At 37.5% G+C, this 16,422-nt stretch overlaps 1 protein-coding gene across 10 annotated transcripts in view; it reads right to left on the bottom strand.

The window, feature by feature from the left end:
• LOC102999060 (cyclin-Y-like protein 1) overlaps positions 1–16,422 on the bottom strand; it is a 785,789-nt gene that overhangs the window by 480,433 nt on the left and 288,934 nt on the right. For 5 of the 10 annotated variants that reach the window (XM_057541124.1, XM_057541104.1, XM_057541139.1 and 2 more), the window contains 3 exons: positions 9,473–9,547; positions 7,552–7,586; positions 1,400–1,500 (listed from right to left, as the gene is read on the bottom strand). The exons of 3 other annotated variants lie outside the window; for them this stretch is intronic. In XM_057541124.1, coding sequence (XP_057397107.1) covers positions 1,400–1,500; positions 7,552–7,586; positions 9,473–9,547 — 211 coding nt within the window. Of the gene's footprint in view, positions 1–1,399; positions 1,501–6,145; positions 6,190–7,551; positions 7,587–9,472; positions 9,548–16,422 lie in introns of all 10 variants that reach the window. 2 more of the 10 variants (XM_057541111.1, XM_057541117.1) reach the window with 1 other exon arrangement.

Below are 16,422 nucleotides of genomic sequence, written 5' to 3'. Positions count from 1 at the left end.
TCAAAGTACTTTTGAATTATATACTGGACATCAGACTCTTTTGAATTCAAAAGAAGCTGCGACTCTAGCCAAAGTAGAGTGGTTTTTGTACCCACAGATTCAGTGTCTTGGCTGAATAAAAACATTCAGTGATGATGTGATAAGTGCCCAAACTCAGGACTTTAGAGATGGGGCTCAGTTTTTGCTGAAACATGATTTGACTGCAACTATTATTGTAAGCAAGAGAGGAAAGTTACCTTATTATGACTGTGAACTTGCTGTCTTTAATTAAAGTAGAAGTTACTGATAATTTAAATAGCTAAAAAAAAAAGCTGGCACATTAAAAACCAATTAAAAATATAATTAGCTTATAAAATTAAGACAACAAATAAAATTAAGGATAAGGACATTAATATTTTCAAATAGCATTTCCCAAACTGTGTTCTGGAAAATCAACATTCATACCCTAAGGAGATGTTAATGTTTCGTGGACAACCGCGAGGGAGGAGGCAAGAAGCTCTGCATCCCGTTTGGTTTTTTTCTCTTAAATAAGCTTGAAAGGTTCATCATTAGGGTGTTTTGAAAGTGCATCTCCAATTGTGGACTATGAGGTGCTCCCAGAAATTAAAGAATAGTTTCCATCATCATGACACTGTTCGTGTCTCCTTAAGTATAAGCCTGACCACAGCCATGTTTCCGAAACCTCACCTCTTTTATTGTTCTCTGCTGTGATTGATACAGTGTGTTGGAGATATATTTATATATATAAACAAAAATTAAATGTGTCTATTAAGTTAAAACCTCAGTTGAACAAATTTCATCTACAAAGAAATTAAGCTTGAGTGTGTATTTCTTAAGACTGGTTTGATATATTCTCCCCCTCTTTGGGGGACAGCAAGGAGAAGTAAAATTTCATACAGAAATAGTGCAGGAAAAAAAAAAAATGCACAGTGGGATAAATCTGACAAAATCCAATTAAATTTAAATGCAGAGTCGCTTTGGTGCCAGTAGGGGCCAAGCTGTTCCTTCTTCTAAGAGTAGCTTCCAAAGTAGTATACATTGTTTGAGGACTACAACTCATAAAGAAATAATTTTTTCTAGAAATAGCCAATAAAAAGTACCTCTCTTTCTCATTATGTTCAACAATGGCTTAACAACAGAAATGCGTCAAATAAAGATTTATACTTTTTCTGGGATTTCTTATTTGCTAACTGGCTTTCCCTTCTATCATGCGCTCTAAGATTAAAATGGAAACTGAAAATTCATATTTAGGTCCTTGAAATCAATCTATAGTTGACACCAGTTTTTTAACCTGATCACTGAAAAGGACAATTCAAATGAATGAAATTATGTATGGCTAGGATGCTTTTAGCGATAAGGGGGTCTGTCACTCAGCCCTTGGCAACCTACTTGTACTCACCATTTTACTGTGGTTCTAAGATTAGGCTGGCTGACTGTGCTGTCATCTAGAAATATTGTTGAGCATGAGCTATACTTTTTAGTAAGCTGCCCTGGAGATACCTGAAGGGGAAGGGAAATAGAAGAAAATGTCACAGTAAGTTAAACCTATAAAGTGTGTTTTTTTCCTTGGTTAAAATGTCAAACGATAAAACATTAAGATTTTTCTTACACTCCATGAACTGCCTGAGTGTGATATCATGTGCAGCTCTATGGGAAACCTCTATACTCTGACTTCCACAGACGAGCTTTGAGAAATGGGTTATAAAATGCTGCCTTGATATAGTACCTATAATCAAACCCGGCAAGCGCCTATTATAAATTACCTTTATAATAATGTAAAAAGTTTAGAATAAGATTTCAGGGTTTTTTCCTTAAGCAATGAAATGCAGCTGAGATTTCCTATTTCTATTCATTTACTACAATAAAACGTAATGCTTTATGTAATACCGATGTAGGAGCATTTCACTGCAGTAAACGAACACCAATAATAAATGTATTAGTTCAGGAGACAGTGTGACGAAACAAACGTTTTCGAATCAGAGGCTGGGCATGCCAGGGCTGCTCTATCACTAAAAAGCTGGGGGCCATAAGTCTCTCTGGGCCTCAACTTCCTTATCTGGAGGACAAAAAGGTACTGCTTAAAGATTCTCTCGCATCCAAAAAAAAACGGATAAAACAACTCTGAGAATTTAACTTCTCACTTCATGTTTAAGTAAGACTGCCATGACATTACTCAAGTGAGAACCTCAGAGAATACTTGCCATTCATTTCAAACTTGTACTAATTCGGTTCTACGTGTTATTTGACACTCCTGCCTCACCCATGCTGCTCTCTGCCTGCAGTGCCTTTTTCTTCCTCCTGTCCCAGCAAGCTTGACCCCATCTTCCTCTAGGATCCCTCTGCCGGCAGGCACACCACAACACTTCTCGCTTTCTGCACACTCACACGTCTAATTTACCAACTGTTCCATGGTCTCAGCTGCTTGCATAGTACCACCCTCTTAAGTAAACAAGCTTCTCCAGGTTAGGAAGATTCTTCTCCTACCTCCAGCTACTGAGCACAGAATCTGGGACAAATTAGGATTCAACAAGTGTTTGAGAAATTATTTAAGATCAGTTACAACTGGAGGTAAATCTTACTAAAGATACAAATTCGTGAGAATTTATCTACAGTGGTGTTGGATAGGTGACAAAGAACTTTTTGAGACCCTCTAGAGAATGAACTATCTTTAAAACACTTTAGAAGTATCCATTTATTTGTGAAGAGCCCATGAACACGGCAATAGTCAAATACTAAAATGGCCTAAACTATGTTAGGACAACTCTCTTCCTTAAAGTAAGGCCAATAACCAAATCCCAATCACTGAAAGCCACTGGAAGGAAGAGTAGCATTCTTTAATACCACAGAATACAAACAATTTTAAAGCTGGGTTTTGTTTTTGGTTTTTGTTTGTTTACTAATTCAGATGAGCCTTCCTTCCTCCTATTAATATAAAACAGTTTTCACCATGCTGTCACACTCTCCCATCAATGTCCTCCACAAATACATGAAAGGTGAGGCAGGGAGAAAATCTAGTTGATGCTTTTTAAAATACAGAGCATTTAAGTAAAAATTGCCAGTATCCAATAATCAGAAATATCCAAATGGCATATATAAAACACCATTTTGCTTGTTTCAGATGCTTTATGCAAAGCCACTTATTCCTTATTAACAAAAAGTTCTAGATGTAACATATTTGAAAAGTATCACTATTTGGAAGACTAATTTCTCCTTCAAGCTAGAAATGTTTTAAACTAAAACTCTGATATGGTCCTTAAGCTATTTGGTTAATGTGTAATTTTAGAATCTCAAAAAACAGATACAGCATGAAAAATGAAAATTCACTCATTCAAATACTTTGATTCTAAACGAAGCAGGTTATCTTTTAAGGTCACTACTATTAGGGTATAATATGACATACACTACACGTAATAAAAGTCAATTCTGACCAAAAATCTATATATATGAGGGGAATAAAAATAGTAAGGAAATGTACCAAAATATAGACTAGTTGGTAGAGCTTTGGGTGCTATTTATCCTGTTTTCCTCTATTAAAAACTTTTTTTCCTATTATGAATGTATATTGATTTGTCTTTGGAAATAGTACTGCTAAAACATTTAAAATTTTTAATTAGATGTGGTCTATAGTCCTATGGGGGCTCATTTAATGTATCAGCAACTTACAGTCTACTGGCTCGATCCTACAAAAGAAACACTTCCACAGGCCTACTCCTGAAACTATTCAAACTTTCCAGCATCTAGTGTTCACTAAAGGATGGCAGAATTGAAGCCTCTGAGCAAAGCCTAGATATGTTAGCTGCCAGCAGATTACTTTCCTCTCATCTTGCTTGAAAATTTAAGATAACTATCCTTTATGATTAAAGCCTTACCATTGCTGGCTCACAACCTCAATAAACTGCACTGACACACATAAGGGTATAAAATGCAAATACAAAAAAAAAAAAAAAACAAGTAGCAAAAAACACTACTGACAGTTTAATGTTCATAGGTATTATTTCAATTGGTCACTGAAGAAGAGTATTTATCTTCATTCAGCACTAAGGACAAAATACATGGACTTTTACAATCTTTATAAGGGGAAAGGTTGCTTAGTAGACTTCAGGTTTAATGGTGAAGACTAGAAAATAATCATACCTAGGAGGTTAGTAAGTAACAACCCTCAAAGCTTATCATTAAAGGTCAAGTACCTGTTGAAATCCTGCCCCCACCCAATGACTCTTCCCACTGTGCCTACTGCCTCTGATTTTAACCCATTAAAAGAATAAAGCCGGAGAGAGCGAGAGTACGAAGTGCGGCAACCCGAGTCATGGCAGGACAGGCATTTAGAAAGTTTCTTCCCCTCTTTGACCGAGTATTAGTTGAAAGAAGTGCACCCGAAGTTGTAACCAAAGGAGGCATTATGCTTCCAGAAAAATCGCAAGGAAAAGTATTGCAAGCAATGGTAGTAGCTGTTGGATCAGCTACTCTAAAGGAAAGGGTGGAGAGATTCAACCAGTTAGTGTGAAAGTTGGAGATAAAGTTCTTCTCCCAGAATATGGAGGCACCAAAGTAGTTCTAGATGACAAGGATTCTTTCTTATTTAGAGATGGTGACATTCTTGGAAAATATGTCGACGAAAATAAGTCACTATTGAAATGGCATCACGTGAAGCTGCCCGTTCCCCCAATGGCATCACGTGAAGCTGCCACTGAAGTTCTGAAATCTTTCATCCTGTAAATAATTTCCGTGTTTCTTTTATAATAAAGTAATGATATCCAAACTAATGATATTCAGTGTCTCTGAAATTTAGTTTTCTCTGTATTGATTTAAACATTCCCAAATAAAAGTATATAAATGAAAAAAAAAAAAAAGAGAATAAAGCTGAAGTTCACTTTTTTCTTCCCCCTTTTCACAAGTTTTGGATACGTTTATTAAGAATCAATGACTTTAACTGAAAAGTCTGTAATACTCCATCTATGTTGCACATTAATGGACAATATGGTAGGGTGAGTGGTTTGAATAGAATTCATACTCCAGGCCTTAGTAGAAAAGTATAATATTCTAATTATAGGTATAATCCAAAATATTGTCTGAATTAATATCGTTAATTATATTGAATTAAACTTCAAACTCAGAACCTATATTCAAAGAATAAATCTAAGTTTGAGTAGACTGACCACAAATCTATTTCCTCTCCCCCTTCTTTCAGATATCATCTCAGTAGAATTAAAGGCATTTTTTAAAAAAGCTATACATAAGACAGGATAAACAGCAGATGATTTTTAATGTTTGAAAGGTGAAAAGACTAGATAAAGGAGTGGTAACTGACATGGCAGAACAGAGGAAGCACAACCTTGGTACCTACAGAGAGTGACTAGGACAGGAACAAGAAAACCAGTTTGTCTTACGGAACCCAAGGCAGGCTCAGAGTTCAGAGGCGTGGTCCCCAAATCCTTGCAGTGAGGCCCATCAGTTAACGAGTTGTCCAAGTGATGCTTCCAATTAGATCTTAACAGACAGCCAAGGACCATCACACGTTTGAGGGAAGCCCCCAACAAGTAAGAGATCAAAACAGGAAGAAGGAATGGGACTTCCCTGGTGGCGCAGTGGTTAAGAATCCGCCTGCCAATGCAGGGGACACGGGTTCGAGCCCTGGCCCAGAAAGATCCCACATACCACAGAGCAACTGAGCCCATGCGCCACAACTACTGAGCCTGCGCTCTAGAGCCCATGAGCCACAACTACTGAAGCCCACACGCCCTAGAGCCTGTGCTCCGCACCAAGAGAAGCCACTGCAATGAGAAGCCCACGCACCCAACAAAGAGTAGGCCCAGCTCACCGCAACCAGAGAAAGCCCACGTGCAGAAACCAAGACCCAATGCAGCCAAAAAATAAATAAATAAAATAAAATATAAGGATGCTTTAAAAAAAAAAAAAAACAAAACAGGAAGAAGGAATTGATGGGAGTGATAAAAACTCAGGAGCAAATGATAACTTGAAATTGCATCAGTGAAAAAAAGAATGACAGGATATAAGAGAACTCTATAAATTGAAAATAAGGTAGACAAAACAATATATTCAATAGAAGGATTAGAGCACAGTCAAGGAAATCTCCAGGAAGCAGGACAAAAAGACAAAATGCAAAGCAGGAGGGGAAAAAAGTTACCGATCTGGTAAGTCTAAGACTTCCAACATCCGAATAATAGGAACCTGGAAGAAAAAAACAGAATATCAAAGAAACACACAAAAAAGGTCTATACCAAACCAAATTATGAAATTTCAAAATCCCAGGGAGAGGGAAGGTACTAAAAGGTTCCCGAGAAGGAAGGGATGGGGGGAAATGACTAAAATCGGTAATGTACAATGTACCATACAATGTCAACAGGTTTAAGAGCAACAGTGTAAATGAGAAGATGAGAGGGAAGTGTCTTTAGAACTGCAAAAATTAGTTTCAACTGAGAATTCTATACTTTCTCAAATAGAAGGAGTTTCAGAGAGGCTAGATCTCTATAAACTTTCTGCCCATGTGCCCTTTTCCCACGAAAATGTGCTCCAGTAAAACAAGGAAGTATAACAAGACAAGAGGGAAACAGAATCTAGGACATAGGGGATCCAACATAAGAGAGCAGAGATATGTGAGATCCCAGATGACTTCACACAGATATCCCAGGAAAAGAGGCATAGAGCAGGCCTAGGGGAACACTAGTCTATATGGGAGTAGGAAGACAAAAGATCGGGGAAAAGTGTCTCCAAGAAAAAAATGGAACAGATGTGGCTTAGTAGACGGAAAATATTTTTGATAGGCATGTGACAAATGTTCAAACATTTGGGGAAAAAAATAGCTGTTAGAAAACAGGCAAGTGAATATAGTCAGGAAATTAATTCCACAGAAAAAATGAAGAATGTGAAAGCAGGGAGACCGGGCAGGGAGCTACTTACTGCATGTGGCTGTGTGAGATCACGTTGGCTAGGAAAAGGGGGTTGGGTTATCCTAGAGAAGTGCAGAAGGGCTCCAATTTCATTAATATTGAAGAAGAAGAATGAAGGGTGTGCAAGGAGGAGGCACAGTCAGAGAACTATATGGCTCAGCAGTGCACAATATTTGCAGAGTCGTAGTAATGTAAACATTGATTCTGATGTAATAAAAACTGATACATGTTGAGGGAACACAGGGAGGGAAATAACGTCATGGTGGACCGAAGAAGCTAAGCTTTCACGTGCTATGACAAGAAGTCAATGGACAGTGCTAAAAATTAACTTACCTGTTATACTTTTATTACTTTGGTTAAAAAATAAGATCAAAAAAATAAGGCAAAAGAATTTAAGGCAGATCTTTATACTACAACCGTATTAGTGAAATTTAACTGAAATGTCAGAACCCTTAAAAAATGGGCACTACTAAGTCAAAGACTTTCCTGAATACATTTGATAATTAGGAAAATAGAGATTTAGAAAATCTACCAAAAAGAGGTCCATGCTAACAGTATTGGATCCATCATATTTTTAGGAATCATGGCAGACATATTTTTAATTCAAACTATTAATTTCTTAACTTTTCAACTGTTTACTTACATGGTTTAAAGGGTTGCTCTTCGTCTTTTCCCGCACTAAGAATAAAAAAAATTAACTGATGAATTTTGATACAAATGCCATAGAAAAATAAAAGTAGTCACTAATTATTTGACGGATTACCAATAACACAATGAGATAAAATTCCATTCTATTTTTTAAAATAATTTCCAACAAAATATATAATTTAAATCACCCAGCAAGATGAGTCCTATAAATAAAATCTAAAAACTTAGTTTCACTTTTTTGACCTAATAGATATTCTGTATTAGGTACAAATGAAAGACTCCCCATTTACAAAAGAAAAGGACAAAGCAAATTAGGCCAGGTGAGAAACTTAGCTAATAAAAAAATTTACCTGCTGCATAGCTGAACTACTAGCCAGGAGTATTTTCTAATTCTTCATTTACACACAGCTTACTTTAATTACCACCATCTACAGATGACAACTCTAAGAACCAGTTTCTGGCCAGGCACTCATCTCCGAACGCACCAGTATCTCTGGAAGCATCCTGAACCACTTAATGGTAACCTACTCAAATACCTTACTGAAAAACTACACAACTGGAAAGTAACCTATGTTAAACGTAAATTTTAAAATGAGTGTGCTGACCTAAATGAACATATCTACAGCACACAAAACTGTTTTGCTCCAACAAAGGCCAGAAGAATAAAAGCCTGAAGAGGGTCTTAGGCCACACTCTTGCTCACATTGCCTCCTTTAACTCCAGACAGGCATCACAGGCACGGATTCCTTAAGGCTGAAGAGAGAGACAGGCATGGGACAGCTTTTCTTTTACTGTCTCCAGAGCCCCTCTACATGTGAGCAGCTCATGGCTCTGGAAGAAACTGAGAAATAGAGCAATCCTAACCAGAAATGAGTGGCTCAAGTACACACACTAGAAAAATGCAAGTTAGAAACCCCAGGAGCTTCCAGGTTGGTGAACACGTAGTACCCTTGCAGGGGGCATCAAAGCTCTGTGCCCTGTCCCCATGCCTGGCCCTATGCATCTCTTCCATCTGGCTGTTCCTGAGTTATATCCTTTTATAAAAACCAGTGATCTAACGGAAAAAAAAAAAAAGCAAAACAACAACAACAAAAAACCAAACCTCCGTTTTTTATTGTGCTGCTTCACTTTAAATATTATGGAATGTTCACTTCTTGTATTCCTGCTCTCGTAATCAACTGAAAAACTTGGTCACGTATGGCTCTTTAGCAAATAAACTAGGATTTAACATAACATTAAGGAAGACAGGCAGGCAAGCAGGAGTGCAAAAAATTCTACGGTTCTGATTCTCATCTTAAAACAAGGAGGACACAGGAAATTTATCTGAGTTTCACATGCTGAGGATAATCTTCTGGAAAACCCCATATGGCATGTTGCTCTTATTACCCTGGCACAGCACTACATTAGGATGAGAAAGTTTTGAATAGCTTAAAAGTTCTGAGTAGCAGAAATCTGGATGTGAGATAGGCTCGTCTGGTTGAACACTGTGTAAAACAGGGCCAGAATCACAAGGCTCAATTCCCATATATAACAACTGATTTTTCTGATTTGATCAAATGAAAACCTAACTGTGACCTAAACCCTATCATTTGTCTTTAACATATGTGCTCTTCGGAGCAAGGGGAAAAGGACAAAGTAGCATGCAGAAATAGACCACATCTAAATCATGTGGCCAGTTGACTATGTTGATAAAGAGGTGGCAAAATGTATAAACAGATAGTCTAAGTGTTCTCCTCCCTAAAACACTGACAACTAAAGGAAACTGTATCATCAACATATTAAAATAAGACAAGTGAATACATAAAAAAAGTGAAACATTTAAACCACTGTAAGAGTTTTTCTAAATACCTCCTATAATACACAAAACAAAAACAGTTTTCACTCTTTTTCTCAGGGAAAAAAAAGCATTGCCTTACCCTCTGTTTGAGATTTGCTCAGACAAACTGTGCTTGGCCTTGGGTGGTCAGAAGGGTTTGGTTCCAAAGCTAAGTCTGTATAGGAAGAAGAGAAAAAGGTGTGGTGATTTAGTTGAGTAGAAAAATACATGATTTTAAAGATAGCTACACATTGATTGAAACCACTTTTAATAGTCTTGAGAAGAGCTTTTAGTAATGACAAAAAGGCAATTTTAGTAAAGGCACAATATAAAAATCCTATTGGGAAACAGCAAAATTGTAGAAACTCTCCATACATGTGGAATAAAACCATGGCTATGTCTTAGACTTCTTTAACTTGCACCTAAATAATCTATGCCATTTTTAGATGAATCATATATGTGACTCCCCTCCTATTTATCAATTAAAAATTCAGTCACCCTCTTTTAAAGCTGATATTACTAGCACATTCCAGGAACAGTCTCAAGAAGCAAGTTATGCTGTGGCCAACTACTGTCAGATACCAGCTCAATATATCAAATATGCCAAAACGAAGTGAGTTGCTTTTGGCAAATGTTCTTCAGACAATCAAATGGCTAATTCTAACTCCATTCAACAAATGAACTCATCTAATTGGCTGTGGTTTATCTGGGGGCTATTCATCATGGCAGATTTAAGAGGACTACATAAAAGTTCAATGTTCTAATCTATAGGAACACTTCCATGATAGTGATTTTTAACTTTGCCCTCTATTTCCAAAGCTAAACTCACTTCTTCATTCCACGCTGCGTGATTAATTTGGGGCTTCAATAAGAGTACTTTCTGGAGCAGATCATAGGGCTACTAGAAAAAAATTTTGGCCACACCTACACGAAAAGGTGGGTCTGCCTGTAGCCCACCTTGCACCAAGGTGGGATAGCGTCTTCTATTTAGGCAGAAATACAAAACAAGCACAAGCTACCACACAGGATAGTAAGGTTGTTGTTTAAAACAAACAAACAAACATAAAAGCCCTATGACACTTCCTCAGCAAAGTCCATCTCAAACCATTTAACCAATCTTTTAAGAAACTGGACCAAGATTCAGATAAAGAGTAATGGTTAAGGCAATTATTTCCCAAACCACATAATAACTGATCTGTTTTTGAAAGATGGCTTTGATGGTCAAAGTGAAATACAAATATATCCCTGCCTCTGAGAGAATCCAAAGAATACACACATTGATATATTAAAAACTAATTAGTCTAGTAGTGAATTCTGTCTAACCCAGCATTCCACAAATGTGTCTACCTAGAATCCCCTTTTCCCACCCAGAAAGAATTTTGCACGAACAGTAATTTTGGACTTCCCGTTTTAACAGGAATCTGAGCCATCCATTTTAATGTCATTGCCAGCACTAGTAATTTACAGAGCTAAACCAACTGCTTTGTTCTTCATGAAAATTCCTTCACTGAATTTGAAGTTTATCAAGCTGCTTTTGGAGAAAATATTCTATTCAACATTTTTATGTAAAAGACCCATAGAATTATTTTAAAGGTTTTTCTCCTACATATTTGAAAAACTAAGACAATGGGAAAATAAATTATTTCAGCTGTACACAAAATGGCAGGCAGAGACTTTCACAGCTGCCTCTAACCTATAGCTTCCGAAAGAATTCATGACTACTTACCTATACCAAAAAGAAAGTAAATAGACTACATTTGAATCTAAAAAATAAGCAGAAATGTTTGCAAAGTAGCTGTATTATTTATCAGTGTCTATGGCATGGTAAAACTTAACAATTTTCAATGGAAGTCCAGGAAAATTAAGTGCCAGAATCAAAGAGAAGCAAGCTTTAACACACACACACACACACACACACACACACACACCCGCCAAACCAAGATGTGCTACTACAGATCTAAATACAAAAATCAAGAAGGCTGGGATAAAAGAAATGACAACATGCAAAAAAAAAAAGTAAACTTAGCCCAAGTGACCAGAAAAAAGCTGGCACTCTCCCTACTCTATCCTAGGGGGTTCAAAGGTAGGCACAGGACCCAGGACCGGCCAATCAATCACAGCTGTCCTGGGACTTCCCAAGAAAAGAGAAAGGCAGAACTGTACTCTAGGATCCTTAGCTAGTCTTGAGCTGCTGGACACTCCCCTTGCTATCATGAGGGGAAAGGCTTTTCAGGAGACATCAACAGAGGAGAGCAGAACTGAGGAGATCATTTAACTCCTGGGTCAAGTAGTGCTTAACTCTGTGATGTTCTTTTAACTTGCAACTGAAGGAGACCTGGTTAATCAGCAGTACTGATGATCACACTAAAGGTGGGGAAAGGTAAAAGTCACTTGCTCATTCCTTTAACAAATATCATGAACAAAAATCTGCATGAGACAAAACGATGCTCTGTTTAAAAATTACACACAACCATTCACAATCATTAACACACAATGATTCACAACCGTTACTTTTAGTTGCTTTTCTTATACGTTAAAAAAAGCTCTAATTAGTGTACAATTTATGTCTTCTTGTTACTAACAAGCGCTCTCCACCCCACTGTTGCATATTTATTGTCTAATGAATACACACTGGCCCATCAAGTGTTATTCCTATACTGGACTTAGCCAATCCCCTATTGCTGGGGATTGGTGCTTACAAAGTTCTATTCTTAAAATATTAGGAGGAAAATCTTCATGTACATAGTGTTTTAAAATAATGGTTTTATCTCCTTAGCAAAGATCTTCGGAAGTGGAATGACTAAGCCAAAAGGTTAGATCACTTTCACGGCTCCATGTACAATGCTAAATTGCTTCCTAAAGAAGGTGGGGGGCACATTAGGGTATAATGCTACCAATCATGACATTTTGAGTTCCTACCCTTGCTTTGGATACTTGAAAAAAAAAAAAATTCCTACTGATATGAATGAGGAACCTCACTGTAGATCTAATTTGTATTTCTTTTGATTACACAGTTTGACCATTTTCCCACAGTTATCAGTGTCATTTCCACTTTGGTGAGTTGGCCTATCATTTGAATGTACTGTAAACACCAGGGCCCTACTGCTGTCAGTTTGCATGAGGTTTTCAGAAAATATTAATCTTTTGTTTATAGCCTATATAACTAACAATTTTCTATATAACTTGCACTTTTTGCTAATGAAAAATACCACATCACTATCTTATAGAATGGACATGTGAGCCATTAGACAGTAAACTCATACATACACACAATATTTCTGCACTTCCCATTAACTATCTTCCCAAGAGCCTAAGGAGACTATGATAAAACCTACCACACTCTTCACTATCACAAAGGTAAGACTGCCGACTATTAAGCAAAGCTTTACCACCCACCATCCCTCTCATCCCTCTCCCCACCACATGCACACACAGTAATTTAGAGACTTCAGGAAATTACTGTGCATTCAGGAAATTACATGGATTCTTCTGAAAGTTATTTCTTTAGAAACCTCTAAGAATGTTTTACCCAGGAGAAATATTCTTGAGCTCATGATTAGGGGTTATGATTAAAACTGTATTTTAAGACCCATCATTTTTGTATTATCAATTTAAATTGCAACTTATTTGACAGCATGATAGGTCGATGTAGAAAAAGTATGATTAAAAAAAAATTAAACTCGGTCTTAATGTAAACATTCCTCAGAGGAAACCTGTAAAACACCACCGACACTGAATACTGTTTTTCCTCCAATCTAAGATTCTACCAGTTGTTAAGATCCATCTCAATTGCAGTTGTTAAAAGTGTGAAAACATAGGCAACTTAGAACAAATGAAATGCATTACTGAAGGCTAAAAGTGTTAAAACTATGCTATCAAACTGTCGATAAATGATTTTTCCTTGTTAAAATATTAGAGGGAGAGGGAAGTGACCAAGAAAGCATCTGACAGAAGCAGCATATTTCAGAAAGCGATTAATATCAACATATTGGTTCCAATATCTTCCAAAGAAACAGGCGACGTCAGCAGTTTCTGGGCAGCTGCTGAGCACCAGTTTACTTAACGGTAACCACTGCGTTTACTGACCTGCCCGAGCATCCCTACAGTGCACAGTGTAGTAGCTTTATGGCTCATGATACAAACATTACAATCTTTACAATTACCATGTAAACTGATGATTTCATCTCTTTGAGTCCACACTTGCCACCGCAGTCAGGGAGTTCCTGCCAGCCAGCCCTGAGCTGGGCTGCCTCACCAGCGGGTACACAGCAGGCTCCTGCACCTGCCAGGCTACTGCTCACCCAAGCCTTGATCCTGCTTTCCTAGCTTCTGACAATCCTGGCTTCCAAACTTCCCAGCTCTGGTTTCCAACTGCTTCTGTACCTGCCTCTACCCTGGTTCTCAGTTTTGCCTTATTTTAATCCTCAATCAGTGTTACAGTGATCATGACTGAGAGGTGACACATAGGTAAGTACACCTGGCTTTATATATTTCTAAAGAGTACTTTACTCAGTTTCTTGGACTTTTAAGAACCTTTCTGGGTTGCAAGTTACCTTCATTTCATTTCACGTTATGCAGTGTTACTGTTTTAACTCTTAAGTTTTATTACTTTCATACACTAAACCAACAACAACAAAAAAGGGTGAGAAAAAAGGTAGTATTCCAAAGAAGCTCACATAATGTCAACAATAAATTCTGTTCCTATATGCCATGCATTTGGAATTTACAGTCCTACTCTCTATCAATACTCATTTTTAAAACCTTGGACAACTCAATTTATACCTAAGAGAAGAATTCCTACACTACCTAACTCAGAACATGGTGAGAATCAAATGAAATGCAAGAGCAATCTATATACTACAGCCTATTTTAGACCCTTATTAATATCGCTTTTTTGTTCAAGCCACTGTTGGCTCTCACCTGAGCCACCGCACCAGCCTCCTAACTGGTCTCCCTCTCTGCTTCCTTCCACCCTTACAGTCTATTCTCACACAGTAGCTGGTCTGATCTCCCTCCACCCTCTCTACCCCCCTTCCCTTTTTCTAAGAATTAACATCATTCCCCTGCATAGAATCCTTCAATGGTTTCCCATGACAATTAGACTAAAATTCATATTTTTCTGTCAAGGCCCACTAGGCATACAAGGTCTTAATCCCCCATATTCCTCCTGGCATTCATTCACTCAGCTGCAGCCACCCATCTTTCTGTCCTTGGCACGCATCAAGCATATTCCCTTCTTAGGAACTGCACAGAAGCCTCTTCTCCCACAGCCTCACATGGCTCTCTTAGGACTGCTCATGGGTCGCTTAAGGAGAGAAGCTGTCTTTAACCACCCCTTGTAAAACTGTCCTCCTCCCCAGCCCATTACACCTTCATTTTCTTTCTTAGTGTTCTCACCTGATGTTATTCTTGTGTCGTCAGCCCCCAGGCACCTCTAGAAAGTAAGGACCTGAGTTAGGATACGGGTTTTGTCTTGTCTAACCACTGTTTGTCCTGCCTCTGGAATGGTGCCTAATAATCATGTTTCAGTGTACCCAAAACCAGTTAAGTTTCTCCCAATTTTCCCACATCATCTAAGATTTCTTCTAATGCTCTCTTTTGATGTGTTTGTCACCTAAGACCAGAGTTAATTTCAGATCTCTTAGAGTAGTAGTTTAGTTACTCAGAATCAAAGACACAAGACAGGTTACCAAGAACCACGAAAACCTAAAAGAGGAAATCTAATGTTCAGTGAAAAATCAATGGTAACTTTAATTTGGGAAAAGAACATTTAATGTTAAAATACCTTTACTACAAAATGACTCACCCTATGAATTTAATGAAGTCGTAAGACAAAGTGTACAATCAGAATGCTATAGGGAAGTATCAATACAATGCATCAGTTTTTATCTGTGTCCCCTGAATAAAGCATTATAATGGGATTATAAAAGATGCTCAACCATAAAGGCTGGGTAAATGAATTATGCTCCAACCATTCGATGGCACAGTAAACAGTTGGTAAAAGGCAGGCTGTAGAGCTATGCGCAGTTGCATGGAAATACATCACCCTGGAGCACTCTCTAGGTGTCAGCACAGTTCCAGGAGCTTCATGTCGTTACTTTTCTTTATAACAGAAAGTTACAAAGTGGCACAGAAAGAACAATCCCATCTTTGTAAAATAAACACAATGTTATGTTTATATGCATACAAAAGGTTCAGGAAGAATCAACACCAAAATAGTAATAAAAATTCTGGATATTCTGAGTGTGAGTGAAGGACTTTTCTGTGTTTTCTAAATCTTTTACATCAAATGTTTATTAATACTGTCACCAAAAAAAGGAAAGATCTGTCGCTCAGAGGTTTTTCCACATCATATTGCCAATTCCTTCCCTACCCACTCTTCAGGGGGATGGGAGGTAGGGGTCACTTGAGAGAGCACCTTTCACCAGAAAATTAGCAAAGCTCCTAAGGTCAGAACATAAAGGCTGTATGAAAAGTTGATGAATAAAAATAAAATCAGATAATAGGACCGTAGCATCTTATTTTCTATTATGACACTACCATCAGTTATATTAGATATACTGTTAAAGACAAAGTAGTAAACAATTCTTTTGAGTCTATCTGAAATCTATACTACGTTCTTAGGAGTTACTTTTTTGAGATGGCTTGAAGAAATCATGTTCTTCTCCAATGTTTCTGAAGAACAAGACAGAGCATCATTTATGTACGATTTTCTCTAAGTAACCAAATAATTCTTCACTGTAGAAAAGCCAAAATGTTTTATATCTGAGTAGGTATTTCTCAGTTTCCAGGGAAACTGATACAAAATTGTCTGAAATAAAGACATTAAGAGCAAACTTCCAATGTGCCTGTGCTTTATATTTGGTGTTCTGACCTTGTTTCTATGGAAACTTAATTAATAGGCAAATGCTGAAATTGAGGTTTCTCTTATCACTTTATTGAATGCCCCCCCCCCAAAAAGACAAATTGAAATGAAATTTTAACAATCATGTTAAACATAAAAAGGTAAATTCTGTACTCATGAACTCTATTTTTCCAGTTCCTGATTTA

The sequence above is a fragment of the Balaenoptera acutorostrata genome, chromosome 1, assembly GCF_949987535.1.
Source record: "Balaenoptera acutorostrata chromosome 1, mBalAcu1.1, whole genome shotgun sequence".
In the NCBI taxonomy this organism is placed as follows: domain Eukaryota; kingdom Metazoa; phylum Chordata; class Mammalia; order Artiodactyla; family Balaenopteridae; genus Balaenoptera; species Balaenoptera acutorostrata.
This window is presented reverse-complemented; position numbering and strand designations above follow the sequence as displayed.